The sequence below is a fragment of the Neofelis nebulosa genome, chromosome X (genome assembly GCF_028018385.1).
Source record: "Neofelis nebulosa isolate mNeoNeb1 chromosome X, mNeoNeb1.pri, whole genome shotgun sequence".
Lineage (NCBI taxonomy): Eukaryota > Metazoa > Chordata > Mammalia > Carnivora > Felidae > Neofelis > Neofelis nebulosa.
In genome coordinates this window covers 36,977,645-36,993,014 of record NC_080800.1, presented here as the reverse complement: position 1 = coordinate 36,993,014, position 15,370 = coordinate 36,977,645, and the positions used below count along the sequence as shown (strand labels likewise).

The following is a 15,370-nucleotide window of genomic DNA, read 5'->3' as shown; positions in this document are numbered from 1 at the left end:
CCCCCTTAGAACTCCTGAGAAGGAAGAAGATTACTGTGTTGGTCGGGCAGGAATTTCATGTGTGTGTGGTTTAAAAAAAAAAAAGGTGTAATATTAAACTTGCTATCTTAACAATTTTTAAACATACAATCCAATACTGTTAAGTATATTTATATTGTTGTGCAGCAGATCTCTGGAACTTTTCATCATGCAAAACTGAAACTCTGTCATCACTAAATACTAATTCCCTTTCCCTGCCCTTGGCAATTACTTTTCTATTTTATATGATTTTCACTAATCTAGATCATTCATTTGAGTGAAATGATACTGTATTTCATTCTTTTATGACTGGCTTTTTTCTTTTAGCATAATATTCTCAAGGTTCCCCCATGTCATAGCATGTGACAGGACCGCCTTCTTTCTCAAGCTGAGTAATGTTCCATTGCATGTGTGTATCTCTCGCATTTTCTTTATCCATGCATCTGTCAGTGGACATTTGAGTTGCTTCCACCTCTTGGCTATTGTGAATAAAGCTTCAGTAAGCGTGGCTATGCAAATATATTTTGGCAGAATTTTTTTTATGACTTAAATAGGTGTTTATCTATTAGCATTCTATTTCACTAAATCTAGCATAAATCTTTTTATATTATACTAGCAACCTTTCCACACCTAAGCCTCCCATTTCAAAATACTAACCCTGTTTTCATCTTCAGTGCCCTGTGGCCCTACTATGACCAGATTTCAGTGCACATACGGTCCCCAACTTACAGTGGCTCAACTTCAGATTTTTCGGCTTTGCAGTGGTGCAAAAACCATGTGTGCTCAGCAGAAACCGCACTTCGAATTTTGATCTTTTCCCAGGCAAGCGATATGTGGCGCCAGCAGTGTTGCCGGCAGTGGCGGCGAGCTGCAGCTCCTGGCTGGCCATACCGTCTCGAGACTCAACAACCGATACGCTTACAACCATTGTATACCCATGCAAGCATTCTCTTTTTTGCTTTGGATATAGTATTCAATAAATTACATGAGATATTTAGCACATTGTTATAAAATATGCTTTGTGATAGATGAGTTTGCCCAACTAGAGGCTAACGTAAGCGTTCTGAGCATGTTTAAAGTAGGCTAGGCTAAACTATGGGATTTGGGAGATTAGGTGTATTAAATGCCATTTTCAACTTATGATATATTCTTTTCTTTTAATGTTTATTTTTGAGAGAGAGAGACAGACACAGACAAAGTGTGAGTGGGGGAGGGGCAGAGAGAGAGGGAGGCACAAAATCTGAAGCAGGATCTGGGCTCCAAGCTGTCATCACAGAGCCCGGCGCGAACCCACGAACCGTGAGATCATGACCTGAGCTCAAGTTGAACGCCCATCTGACCAAGTCAACCCAGGCACCTCTCAACTTAATGATATTTTCAACTTATGATGGGTTTATAAGGACATAACCCCATTGTATATTGAGGAAGATCTATAATCTTTTTCTAGTTCTTCCTTTACATGAGCTTTTTCCTATTCATTCTGAGCTTTCTACTTTCTGTCTCTGTTTCCTCTTCCTCCTTTGTTGGTATCTTAGCCTGTTATTTATATATAGAAAAGCATAAATAAATGGATACATTTGTCTGGTACCATCTATCACTGATTACCACCATCTTCTCTTTATCTAAGTCCCAACCCTGGTTAAGTTCAGCCCACCACCTACTCCAGACCTGAACCTTGCTGGTTAACATGAAGACTACTAGGTACAAACACACAGTCGTGTTGATGGGTCTCTCTTCACGTTAATGACCACAAACCTCAAGTGGGCTCCTGTGTTGCCACCAGTCCTGCTGTATTTCCTTAGTGTGGTGGTTCTCAGAACATGGCTTCCAGACCAGTAGCATCAACATCACTGAAGAACTCATTAGAAATGCATGTTCTTGACCTCACCCCAGACCTTATGAATCCATAACTCTGGGCATGGAAGCCAGCAAAGCTGTGTGATTCTGATGCTGACGTTTGACAACCGTTGCCTCAGTCAGTTCGTTCTCCTGTTCTTTGAAAGTACTTTTTCATACCTTCCCTCTTCTCAAAGTGCCAACAACCCCCTCTCCTGCCCCAGTCCTGCCCAATGATCACTTTTATTTCAAAGCAAATAGAAAACAGAAGTACAGTACTCAGAGAACTTCCTCATCTTCCTACATGCCCATCTGTTTGCATCTACAGGTGCTCCCGGACCCTGGCTTCTTCACTGGTGCAGGGGCCAACCCCTCTCCCTACTTGCACACTACAAGTCCCTTCTTTCTTCTGGGGTCATTTTTTCCCCTCCACAGTACCTTTCCCATCAGCATACAAATGTCTCTCTCTCAAAGACCAAACAAAAACAAACCTCCCTGAAAATCTGCTACTGCTATGGAGCCAGCTATCGGATATATTGTTATGTGAAAGTTTTGATACTTACATGTATTTTCTTATTTTCAAAAAAGATAACAATGGAAGGATAAACAAAAAACTAGTGCAGATACTTAGCAAAAGAGGAAGGAGAGATTAAGGGAAAGGAGAAGGTACAAAAACTAGACCTCTCTGAATGGAACTTGTTTACAGTTTTGATTTTGGAATGATGTACATGTTTTGTATAATTACAACACCAAATCAAGTCAAATGTAGTCAAACAACTTGGCCTCATTGTATAACACAAAACATAACCACAAGGAGAATTCTTTTAAGTGACTTTAAAATAGGGATGGGGGGGAGTGCCTGGGTGGCTCAGTAGGTTGAGCATCCAACTCTTGATTTTGGCTCAGGTCATGATCTCACAGTTTGTGAAATTGATCCCTCCATGAGGCTCTGTGCTGACAGCATGGAGCCTGCTTGTGATTCTCTCTGTCTCTCCGTGTCTCTCTCTCTCTCTCTCTCTCCCTCCCTCCCTCCCTCTCTCTCCCTCTCTCTCCCTCTCTCTCTCTCTCTCTCTCTGCCCCTCCCCTGCTAGCTCTCTTGTGCTCTCTACCTCAAAGTAAATAAATAATTTTTAAACAAATAAAATAGGATGGGGTTTTTCTTTACAAAATTTTATACTTAGAGAAAAGTTCCAACAGTAATACAAAGAATTCCCATCACCTTTCACTCACATTCCCCATGTTAACATTTTTCTATATTTATTTTATCTTTCTTAATATTTCACTCTTCTTTGTCCATCTATATAGTTCCTAAAAATAAGAAATTCTCTGAATAGCCACAGTAAAATGATCAAAATCAGGGAATTTATTTTGAAAGGGTATTATTCTGTAATCTACAGACTTGGCCCCAATTTCATCAAGCCATTCTAATGTCCTTTATGGCAAGAATACAAACAAGATTATATATCGCATTTTGGCTGTTAAATCTCTTCACTCTCCTTTGATCACTTTGATCCCTTTGATCTGAAACAATATTTGAAGAATATAGGCCCGGTACGTTCTAGAATGCCCCTCAGTTTGGGTCAGTCTGGTATTTCCTCATGATTTGACACAGTTAGGATCTTTGGCACAAATACCATACAGCCATGTTGCTGAGTGCTTGTCAGTGAAGGAAGCACAATGCTCTTAATTAGTCCCACTACTAGCAATAGTAACTTTGAAACTTTTTTTTTAAGTTTATTTATTTAGAGAGAGAGAGCACACGCAGGGGAGGAACAGAGAGAGAAGGAGCGAGAGACAGAATCCCAAGCAGGCTCTGAACTTTCAGCACAGAACCCTACGTGGGGCTTGAACCCATGAACCATGAGATCATGACCTGAGCCAGGGTCAAGAGTCAGACACTCAACTGACTGAGCCACCGAGGCACCCCAATAGTAACTTTGATAATAGTATCTTTCAGGTTGCTCCCCTGTAAAATTACTCTTTTACATTTTGTAATTAATAAAGTATCCTGTGGGGAGCTACTCTGAGATTCTACAAATACCCTGTCACTCTTCAAACTTTTACCCACTAGTAACTACCTTTTGATGGTTCTTGCTTCAATCAGTAATCGTGATGTTAACTGCCAAATGGTGATTTCTCATGCTAGAATTTCTTCTACATTTATTAATTGGTTTTCTACTCACATGACAGTTTTTCCTTCTCTCTCTTCATTTACTTATTACTTACATCAGAGACTCATGAATTTTTACTTTATTCAATAGCAAAACAGTATTTTGATTGCACATCCCAGGTAGGATATGGCATGAGGACAAAAAGAACCACAAGGAAATCGTGAATAGCATATGGTGGTTTTGTTGTTACTGGCAATGTAGGTACTTTTATACACACACCCTAGGGGATAACGCAGATGAGTAATTATGTTAATGTCATTAGGTACCAATGTTACTTGACAAAATCAAAGAAATCGAGTAACAACCCTATTGAAAGAAACCCTATGTAGCAGTATGAATTAATTTATTTTTCTTCTAAAAAATACAGATTTTTTTAGCTCTGTCCACTGAAAAGGCAAAGCAGGGATAACCCAGAAATAATACTATACCTAATACCCATATTGTGAATTTAAATACCATTTCCCACTACACAGAAATGGGGCTACTTGGACAAATGACTGGTTCCAAATCTGGGACAAGAAATGAATAAGGCAAACCTCAAACATCTTGTGCCTGAAAGCAAGAAAGTTCTCAGACTTCTAGAGTCTTAAAAAAGGGCATAAGAGCTGACTCCTGCTGGCTAAAAATGGGACAATTTGTACATTAATGATTATAATTGATTAAAACGCATCAATATATAAAAACCTATAAATTCATAACAATACAACAACAAAAAAAACCTTCATTGGTCACCTTTGGAAGTTGCCTGGCAACCAACTTGTTATTCTGGAAATCATTCGTAGCAGCTTTATTCATAATATCCCCAAACTAGAAACAGCCCAAATGTCCATCAACAGGAGAATGGACAGACTGTTGTATATTCATACAAGGGTATTCACTCTGCCGTAAAAGAGAGGAACCACTGATCACAGCAAAATGGATAAGTCTCACAAACATGTTTAGTGAGAGAAGCCTTACGGGAAAGAGTCCATAGTATATGGCTTTGTGTATAATACGCAGTTCTAGTACAAGCAAAACAAAGTTGTGAAAATTATTAGAACAGTGGTTTGCACTGGGGACATAGCAGCAGAGATTAAATGGAAAGGTGATGAAGGAGGTTTCTGGGATGATGATAACATCATGATAGAGATATGGGTTACACAGTTCTGTGCAAGGTGTCGAAACTCTCTAATGGTACTCTAAGAGTTGTGCATTTCCCAGCATGTAAATTTTACCTTAAACATCATTTTAAATATTAAACTTGAATGGTATGTGTGCTGAATTTTAGTGAAAACATGGGTTGATGGTTAGAGGAATGAGTAGATACTTGATAAAGCAAATGTTCATTGTAGAATCTATGTGTAAATATCTACAGTAAATATGCTATTTACTATACAGGTCTTTCAATTTTCTCTGTGCTTGATAGTCTTCATAACAAAACATTGGGGAAAACTTCCATTTTGGAACCCCTAATTATGGAGCTAGGCATTATTGGCTGCTAAAATCATTGAAATAAAAGTCAATGGTGAACTTCGTAATGATGGATTGAGGCAGACAACACCCGAATCCAGAAATCAATCCTGTTGCTAAAAGTAGGACCACCAGACATTATGTTCTTCCTGATGTTACAAAAAACTGAAGTATTAGTGCAAAAAAACTAAAATTGAATGTGAGTCTAATCAAGCTCCTAGGTCTAACTACCAGTTTACAGAGAACACGGGAACATATTAAAGGACACTATGTAGGTGTTAATTAGCCAAGTCCAGATTCTAGGAGATTCCATGAGGGTATTTACCCAGTATCTTAACGAACCAATGGCATGAACATTTTTTTAAAAAGTTAAGAGGGGGATATGGTGTAGAGTCAGAGGGACTTAAGACCTATAGCCATCAAATGCAATGTATGGACCTTAAAAACCAGGGACGCCCAGGTGCCTCACTCAGTTGAGTGTCTGACTTCAGCTCAGGTCATGATCTCATGGTTTGTGGGTTCGAGCTGTGCCTTGAGCTCTGTGCTGACAACTCAGAGCCTGGAGCATGCTTCTGATTCTGTGTCTCCCTCTCTCTCTGCCTCTCTCTGCCTCTCTCTCTCAAAAATAAATTAAGATTAAAAATTTTTTAAAATAAAGGCATGAAATCTGGCTCTACTTACTTAGAGATGAAATGAATAAAGAAAAGCAAGAGGATAGTGGGAGGGCGGACAAAGGAAGAGCCATCAGCATCCCCTAAGGACCAAAAAGAGTGGCTCTGTAGGTAAAGTCAGAAGTTTCAAGAAATATTTTGGGGTGCCTGGGTGGCTCAGTTGGTTAAGCGTCCGACTCGTGATTTCGGCTCAGGTCATGATCTCATGGTTCGTGGGATCAGGCCCTCTATCAGGCTTTGCACTGACAGCGCAGAGCCTGCTTTGGGATTCTCTCTCCCTCTCTTTCTGCCCCTCCCCTGCACACATGTACACATGCTCACTCCCTCGCTCTCTCTTTCTCTCTTTCTCTCTCTCTCTCCCTGAATAAATAAATATTTAAAAAACATCTCATCAAGAGGTATAAAAAACATTTTTCCTTAGGGGTGCCTGGGTGCATCAGACTCTTGGTTTCAGCTCTGGTCATGAATCTCATGGTTTGTGAGTTCAAGCCCCACATTGGGAGGACACACCGCCTGCTTGGGATTCTCTCTCTGTGCCTTTCCCACTCACACTGTCTCTGTCTCTCTCAAAATAAATAAATAAACTTAAAAAAAAAAAAGACAAAAACATTTTCCCTTAAACAAATGTAGACCATCACTCAAAGGAAGAGAATATCGCATGAAAAGGTAGAAAATATGTCTTCCTTACTTGAACACACTTGCTTCCTCAGTAATTCTTAGCATCGTACCCTAATCTTAGAAGCAAATAATCCCTGAAAAACATTGGATACAACAGGTAAGTGTTTGGAGAAATCATCCAGAAGTGAGGATAGAAAAAATAATTTAAGCATCCAAAATATGTCCAGGAGTTTTTAATGTATTATTATATGGTCATGTTATTTGGTTTTATGTAAATTGAATTGTTAATCTTCAGCTAATCCTTATCTTTGGTTTGTTTTTTGTCTATTTTTCTTTCCAGCCCCACTGTGTTCTCCTTGCCTCAAAGGAAAACTCGGCACCTGTTAAACTTGGGGGCTTTGGGGTAGCTATTCAATTAGGGGAGTCTGGACTTGTAGCTGGAGGTAAGAACACGTTTTTAAAAACTTCCTTCAAAATCTGGTCACTTTCAGGCTGGTGTAAAACTTTCAAACTAAATATTAGCCCATCAGTGTTTCATACCCATTATGCCCCCCTCCAAAAAAAAAAGTGCCATCATATGATTTTGAACCTTTAGAATAGACTGTGCTTTTACTCTTTGTATTCCCACCGCTTGGCAGAGAAGTGAGCCTATACATACAGAGATTAAAACATTGTTGGAATAAGGTGATGTATGGGGCAAAGTGATTTCTAAAGTTGAACTGGCCAGGGGCACCTGGCTGGCTCAGTTAGTAGAGCATGTGACTCCTGATCTTGGGGTCGTGAGTGCAAGTCCCACATTGGACATAGAGCGTACTTAAAAAATAAATTCGAAAAAAAAAAAAAAAAAAAAAATAAATTCGAACTGGCCAAGTGAAGTCCATTCTAAAACATGTGGATTAACCACTTTCAGGTTTACATCAAAGGCTAATGTTTAATTTCATACTGTTTTCCTCTTTTTATTTGTGAAAGTGTCCTGCTCAAGCTATCAATCTGTGTATTTGGGAAGAGCAAGCAGATGTGAATGCAGACTGATTTTATTATTAGCCAAAGTAAAACATAATTAGAAAATTCCCATGCCAGAAAAAAAATAGAAAGGTTAAAAATAGACATTTTCTCCACTAGTGTACAGAGGTGGATGCTAATTCCAGATTCAAGAATTTGGATTTTTATTTATTCCTTTCAATAGACTTTAGCTCAGAATGCTGCCTTGGTTTTAGTTCTGTCCCTTGGTTTTGCAAATGACGTAGTTCTCCATTCTGTAAATTATCAATTATGTAGTCCGTGCCTTCGATTTGCTGTCTCCTGATACTGCCAGCCTTCACAAAGACGAAAAATATGAAAAAAAAATATCAAAGGAAATTTTTTGAACCTATCATCTTTCATGAACGCTTATATTAAATTCAAATACCTAACAAATAATAAATATCAAAACTTTAATTTGTTACATAGGATATTTCATTTAATTTAAGACACCATTACTAACACATCAAAGCAGTGTTAACAGACCATCTTTTGAAAAATGAGCCAGGAGTCATAGTTGTATTCTTTAAATTGTTATTTCATCACATAGCCCTCTAAAATTAAATTGTGTTTAAGGGAGGACAGCGCCCAGGTGACTCGGTCAGTTAAGTGTCGAACTCTTGATCTCAGTCACAGTTCGTGAGTTCAGGTCCTGCATCTGCCTGGTCACTGACAGTGCAGAGCCTGCTTGGGATTCTCTTTCCCTCTCTCTCCCTCTCCCTCTCCCCCTCTCTCTGTCTGCCCCCTGCTTGCTCTCTCTCTTTCAAAACAAATAAATAAACTTAATAAAAATTATGTTTAGGGGCACCTAGGTGGCTCAGTCGGTTAAGCATCTGACTTTGGCTCAGGTCATGATCTCACGGCTTGGGAGTTCGAGCCCCCCGTTTAGCTCTGTGCTACCAGCTCAGAGCCTGGAGCCTGCTTCAGATTCTGTGCCTCCCCCTCTCTCTGACCCTTCCCCACTCACACTCTGTCCCTCTCTCTCTCTCAAAAAAAAAAAATTAAACATTCAAAATAAAATTATGTTTATGGGGCACCTGAGTGTCTCAGTCAGTTAAGCGTCCAACTCTTGATCTCAGCTCAGGTCTTGATCTCAGGGTCATGAGTTCAAGCCTCATGTTGGGCTCTACACTAAGCATGGATCATACTTAAAAAAATAACTAAAAATTTAAAAATAAAATTAAATTATGTTTACATTTTCTTCTAGTTTTACATTCTCTTCCAGCTAATCATTTCCAACAATGTGAAAAATTGCAACAAGTATAGTTTTAAAAACTGATTTTTTTTCCCCTAATTCAGAACTTGCTTCTGTGATTAGAAGGACTGACCTTAGGATCAGATAGGAACACATGATTTAATCGTAGAATCATTGAATCTCAGAATGCCAAGGGCCTTAACTTCTCCAGTCTTGTAACCAATGATTGCCTTCTCTCATAAAATTCCCAGCAAAAGGCTGAGCTCTAGTTTAATTCCTCAGCTGGCAAAGAATTCACTATGATCTGGGCCCATGTTTCTGTTTTTGGAAAGCTTACATACTGAAACATTAATCTTTGCATAGAACAGAAATCCATCTTTCCATCATTTCCACCCAGTGGTGCTACTTCTGACTTGCGGGGCCATGCACACCAATTTTAATCCTTCCACATCACAGCCATTCAGATGGTTAAAGACAGTGATCGTGTGCCCCAAAGTCTGATCCAGATTAACTTGCCTAGGTTAATTTAGCCATTCCTTATATGAGACTCTCCTCACTGGAGCCAAGACTGAGCACAATGACAGGTGCAGTCCAGCAGCACTTGGGGCTGTTGCTTTTGCTGTGGGTCTTACATTTCTATCAGGCTTACCAAATTGCATTAGCTTCTTGGACAGCCACGTAACACTACTGGCTCATATTGATTTTGCAATCAACTGCAACTCCCAAGTTGGTTTTAAACAAATGTTGCTATTAAACTACCTCTCTTAAATCTGGTATTTGTACAGATCATCCCTGTGGAAAGACTACACAATTATAACAAATAAATTCTGATGATTACATACCCACAGTTGATGAGATGAAATGAAATGACACAAAGTCCTTTTTATATGTTCTATACGGGCCACATATAATGACTTTGTTTCTCTTTATCTGGGGTATCCTATTAGTATTCAAAGCATCAGCTTCGTATTTTACTGTGCATCTTTATTGAAGGGGAAAAACAGACTCATTACACTTACCTAGACATTTTCTACATGTTAATCTACTTTCTTAAAGTCCATGAACTTTTCCCCTAAATTGTATATATTTTTTTCTTAATGCTTATTTATATTTGAGAGAGACAGAAAGACTGAGTGTTAGTGGGGGAGGGGCAGAGAGCGAGGGAGACACAGAATCTGAAGCAGGCTCCAGGCTCTCAGCTGTCAGCACAGAGCCCGATGCAGGGCTCGAACCCACGAACTTCAAGATCATGACCTGTGCCAAAGTTGGATGCTTAACCTACTGAGCCACCCAGGCGCCCCTAAATTGTACATTTTTAAAGCTGATTTTGAACCTATGGTGTGTCAGTTTGCAAAATTTATTTTTCTCGGTGATTCTAGAATTAAAATCTTTCTGATGGTCAAAATGTCATTTCTTAGCATACCTATCCTTCCAGTCTTGAAATAACTACTTCACGCATTATAGTGTCTTTAAATATAACATATGTAGACAAAAGATACCCTCTTGTAGAAAGCTTTCTTACTGTTTAAGGTGTTTTTGAAACTATGCTACTGTTAGCTTGTTTGCTAATACTTAACAGCTATTTCCCTGTCAGTTGGAATCTTTGATTACTCAGTCCTCCAAATAGAAAAGAATTCTCTCCTTTATATATTCCATAGAGTAGAAACCACTTACATGTATTCACATTTAACCTGTCTGAAATCGTGCTATTTGGAAAACTTACTTATCCAGAAGATAACTAGGAACCTACAGAGCAATTATTTTTGCAGCAAGACGTTTCTTGACCTTAATACCTATTCATAGTCTTCTCAAATGGGCTTCTGAGGACACACTGTCTGAAACTGCATGCTGCCATTTTTCATAGTTTTATGGATTCATGTTCCTTCATGCTTTGCACCTGCTACTCCCTGTGATTGGAATACCTTTTGTCATTTTCAGTATCTACTTAACTCTTACTGCTCCTGAAGGCTGAGAGTCTGAGCTGACAATCATCTCCTCTTAAAAAGCAGGCTGATCTTCACCATCCCAAGTTAGGCAACCCTATTCCTTCTCTTCCATTCCACCGTAACTATCTGGGCTACATACCTCCAGGTCATATTTGATGCAGGGATTCGTAATCACATCAAAGACTGAGATTTGTGAGGACAAGGGGGATCATAGTTTATCCCTCTGGATGTCCACAGCACCTCCCACTGTGTCTAGGACCTAGCAGGCACTAGGGAAATTGTTAGGAAATAAATGAAAATCTGGTTGCTAATCAGTTTCTGGTTAATAGCAGATTTTATGCAACAGATTAGGAGAAGACAAGGCTGGAGTAAGCACAGTAAGAGAAAAGAAATGAAAGCCTGACAGAAAAAGTATATTGAGCAGATACCAAAGGGTAGAAAGCACAGCCCCCATTTAATACTGAAGAACTTGGCCCTTGCATACCCATGAAGTTCCTGAGGGCATTTTCTGTTCTACAGCATACTTCTTTCATTGATACCCGCAGGACAATTCTGAGTCATCAAGAAATGGTTAAATTATGTGCATCATCTTGTGTAAAGAAGTCCAAAAATTGTAGAAAGACAACCATCCAAAATTATTAAAGTAAAAATGGTTTGAGTGTGTAAAGATTCAAGTCCTAAAGTATTGAATAGGTAGCTATTCAGAACAACTCCTTATCCTGAGCTTCCAGGTAATGAGGTTTTATTATATTATCCCCAAATCTGACCTTTAAATATTTAAATGTATATCTGAACTTTGTCAGATACAGTGACGTGTAATTTGGTTTGGTAATTGACCACAAAATTCTAAGAACAGGAAGTCAAAATCATAAAAATCAAGTGACCACAAAGAAGGAAAAGTCAAGTGATCACAAGCAAGGAGTCCGGGAAGGTTGGTGTGTGTTAAGGGTGAACTCTAGTCCTTTCACCTACCGATCGGCAAAAGATACTGTAAAAAACTCATTCCTATATATTCTTTCCCCCATCATCTGTGAGCAAATTCTGGAACCAAAAGACATGTATGTTCCTCAAGAATGAGCGGGGACACCTGGCATGGCTCAATCAGTTAAACATCCAACTTCAGACCAGGTCATGCTCTCATGGTTCACAAGTTTGAGCCCTGCATCAGTCATGGGTCAGTGGGGAGCCTGCTTGGGATTCTCTCTCTCTCTGCCCCCTCCCTGTCAAAATTAAATAAATAAACTTTTTTTTAAAAAAATGAATGAACATTAAGGGTGCCTGGGTGGCTCAGTCGCTTAAGCGTCTGACTCTTGATTTCAGCTCAGGTCATGATCTCATGGTTCGTAGGATCGAGTCCCACATCAGGCTCTGTGCTGAAAGAGTGTAGCCTGCTTGGGATCCTCTCTCCCTCTGTCTCTCTTTCTCTTTCTCTCTCTCTCTCTCTCAAAATAAATTTAAAAACATTAAAACAGGGGCACCTGGGTGGCTCAGTTGGTTAACCATCTGACTTGGGCTCAGGTCATGATCTCACAGTTTGTGGGTTCGAGCCCGCATCGGGCTCTGTGCTGACAGCTCAGAGCCTGGAGCCTGCTTCAGATTCTGTGTCTCCTTCTCTCTCTGCCCCTCCCTCAACTTGTGCTCTCTCTCGCTTGCGCGCGCTCTCTCTCTCTCTCTCTCTCTCTCTCTCTCAAAATAAATTTAAAAACATTAAAACAGGGGCACCTGGGTGGCTCAGTCGGTTAACCATCTGACTTGGGCTCAGGTCATGATCTCACGGTTTGTGGGTTCAAGCCCACATCGGGCTCTGTGCTGACAGCTCAGAGCCTGGAGCCTGCTTCAGATTCTGTGTGTGTGTGTCTCTCTCTCTCTGCCCCCCCTTGCTTGTGCTCTGTCTCCCTTTCTGTGTCTCAAAAATAAATAAACATTAAAAAAACATATTAAAAAGAATAAATGCTAATTTTCCAGACTGGGGTAGTCTTTCATCCAGGTAAACAGAGAGAATCTCCTTTTTGAGTTGCTCAGGCCTTTCTCATGTAGGAAGTGGTGTAGGAGTCAAGTCAAGTTTCAAAACCTCATCCCAGCTGTAAGAAGGTGCTTGACTGGGGCCATGGTGCCGGTACCCTGACTGGTACCTTGATCTCTTGCCCTGCTTTGCCCAGCTCCTGCCATCAGAACAAGGCGAACTGTCCAGCGTGTTCATGAAGTAGGAGGCTTAGCTCTCGTTCTTTCAGCTTCTCAGTGTTACCAGAGGAAGCAAAATGAGGCAATATGGAATAAAAATCTTCCCTTCCAACTAGTATAGTTTCCACTGGTCTACTGCACATTTTAAGTGAGAATATTTTCATTCTCTGAACCCCGAAGTTAACCTCTTCCATTATGTGGGAAGAAGGGGAACCATAATGACCCACAGTAAAGGTCTTTTTTTTATTATTATTTCTTTAAACCACAGTTCTCAGCTCTAGATAAAGTGTCACGCGGTGTTGAAACTAAAAAATTATCTTGGACTCAATATGATAAGAGAGAAGGGGCAGGGAAAGGAGGAAGGAAAGAAGGCGAAAGCCGGGCCTGCATGCAAGAAGAGTTGCCAAGGCTGGTGGGCACTTCCCCTCCCACAGTAATTTCCCTACAGGGCACAGCTTTTCACTCTGCAGTAGAAGAAAAGACTCATGTAGGAATACTGAGTTAAAAGATGATTACTAGTGTACAAGTAACTGCTATCAGATTCCTTCCTAAAAGCTAGTTTTGATGGGGGTTGGAGAGAAAACTCTTTAAAGAAGATGGAGGCCATGTAGGGCTCCATTCCACGAACCGTGTGATCATGACCTGAGCCGAAATCAAGAATAGGTCACTTAACCAACTGAGCCACCCAGGTGCCCCTGAGCATGTGGCTCTTGATCTTGGGGTTGTGATTTCAAGTCCCACGCTAGGTGTAGAGATTACTTAAAAATAAAATCTTTTTTTAAAAAACAAAAAAAAAGGGCACCTGGGTGGCTCAGTCGGTTAAGCGTCCGACTTCGGCTCAGGTCATGATCTGACCCACAGTTCGTGGGTTCGAGCCCTGTGCCGGGCTCTGTGCTGACAGCTTGGAGCCTGGAGCCTGCTGCCTGCTTTGGAGTCTGTGTCTGTCTGTCTGACACACTCTCACTCTCTCTCTCTCTCTCTCCCTCCCTCCCTCCCTCCCTCTCTCTGTCCCTCCCTCTCAAAAAAGCATCCAAAAAAAATTTAATAAAAGTAAAAAAATAAACAACAACAAAAAAGACAAAGTACCTGTCCTGGGCTCGTATTTTCAAGAGGTGATTAAATAATGATTTTCCTTCTGCCTTTTTTGCCCCTTGATTTTATGGAGGTGGAGGTGGTAAGAGAATATTTATATTGTTACAACTTTTCCTTGAAACTGTTATTGTTCTATTTTCAGTTAAAGCCCGTTTTATGTAAACATTCTTCCTTGTTGTTGTTTGAAATGTAGGACGCGTTGGAACACCTCATTTTATGGCCCCAGAAGTTGTCAAAAGAGAGCCTTATGGAAAACCTGTAGATGTCTGGGGTTGTGGCGTGATCCTTTTTATCCTGCTAAGTGGTTGCTTGCCTTTTTATGGAACCAAGGAAAGATTGTTTGAAGGCATTATTAAAGGAAAATATAAGGTAATATATTATGAATGTTTTATTTTTGTATTGAAATTAAATTATTCCGGAAAATGTGAAGTTGCTATCTGCCTTTGGACTTCCTGATTGTCACGTAGTTACCCAGTCAGAGAAAAGTTCTTGGCTGACATTGATCCACTTGCCTTGTCAGATAATATAGGCCTCAAGTAAATTTCTGAATCACTATCAGCTGCACTGTTGTCTAGGCAGAAGGGAGGAGGAGACTGGCTTCAAAACAACCACAGCCTTGCCCCTCCATTCCCCTCTCCTTGGTGCTGCACCTGAAGTCTATCCCACATGTTTGGAACCCAACCCCATGTTTAGCCTAGAAAACAGGAACCTTAGTCCTCTTTGATACAGAATCCTGTATGTGCAAATCAACAGTTTAGGAGTCTTGGGCCCTCAGATTCAGAAAACCAATGCTTTTCTCACAAATCCACTCTAGCAAAACCGCCCATTTAGCTAGGTCAGAGAAATTGTTTGGTTAGTGCCCTACTTATTTCAAATAAAATTCTAGTTCTGGGAAAGAATTTGGAATGACCCTTGGAATTGGCTGTGATAGAATTTGACCTTTTTATTTTACCTCAGGTGAGATGTTTGTGACACACGTGCGCCCAGATTTCAAAAGTACCCATTCTTCCTGGGGTGACCAGACCACCTATTCAGGCTAATCTTAGAAAATAAACTTCTTTGGCCCTTCTTTCCATAATTTGGGGAAAGGGCTTCATTTTTAAAGCTTTTTGCTCAATTTTTAGTGAAAGTGGAAATTTCATCCCAGTGAGTTAGCAATTCTATATTTTATAT

The 15,370-nt window shown here is 40.1% G+C and overlaps 1 protein-coding gene across 15 annotated transcripts in view; it reads left to right on the top strand.

Annotated features, from left to right (window-relative positions):
- Positions 1–15,370, top strand: part of CASK (calcium/calmodulin dependent serine protein kinase) — a 357,939-nt gene that overhangs the window by 212,115 nt on the left and 130,454 nt on the right. For all 15 annotated transcript variants that reach the window (XM_058713427.1, XM_058713438.1, XM_058713431.1 and 12 more), the window contains exons 6-7: positions 7,104–7,206; positions 14,391–14,566. In XM_058713427.1, coding sequence (XP_058569410.1) covers positions 7,104–7,206; positions 14,391–14,566 — 279 coding nt within the window. The remainder of the gene's footprint in view (positions 1–7,103; positions 7,207–14,390; positions 14,567–15,370) is intronic.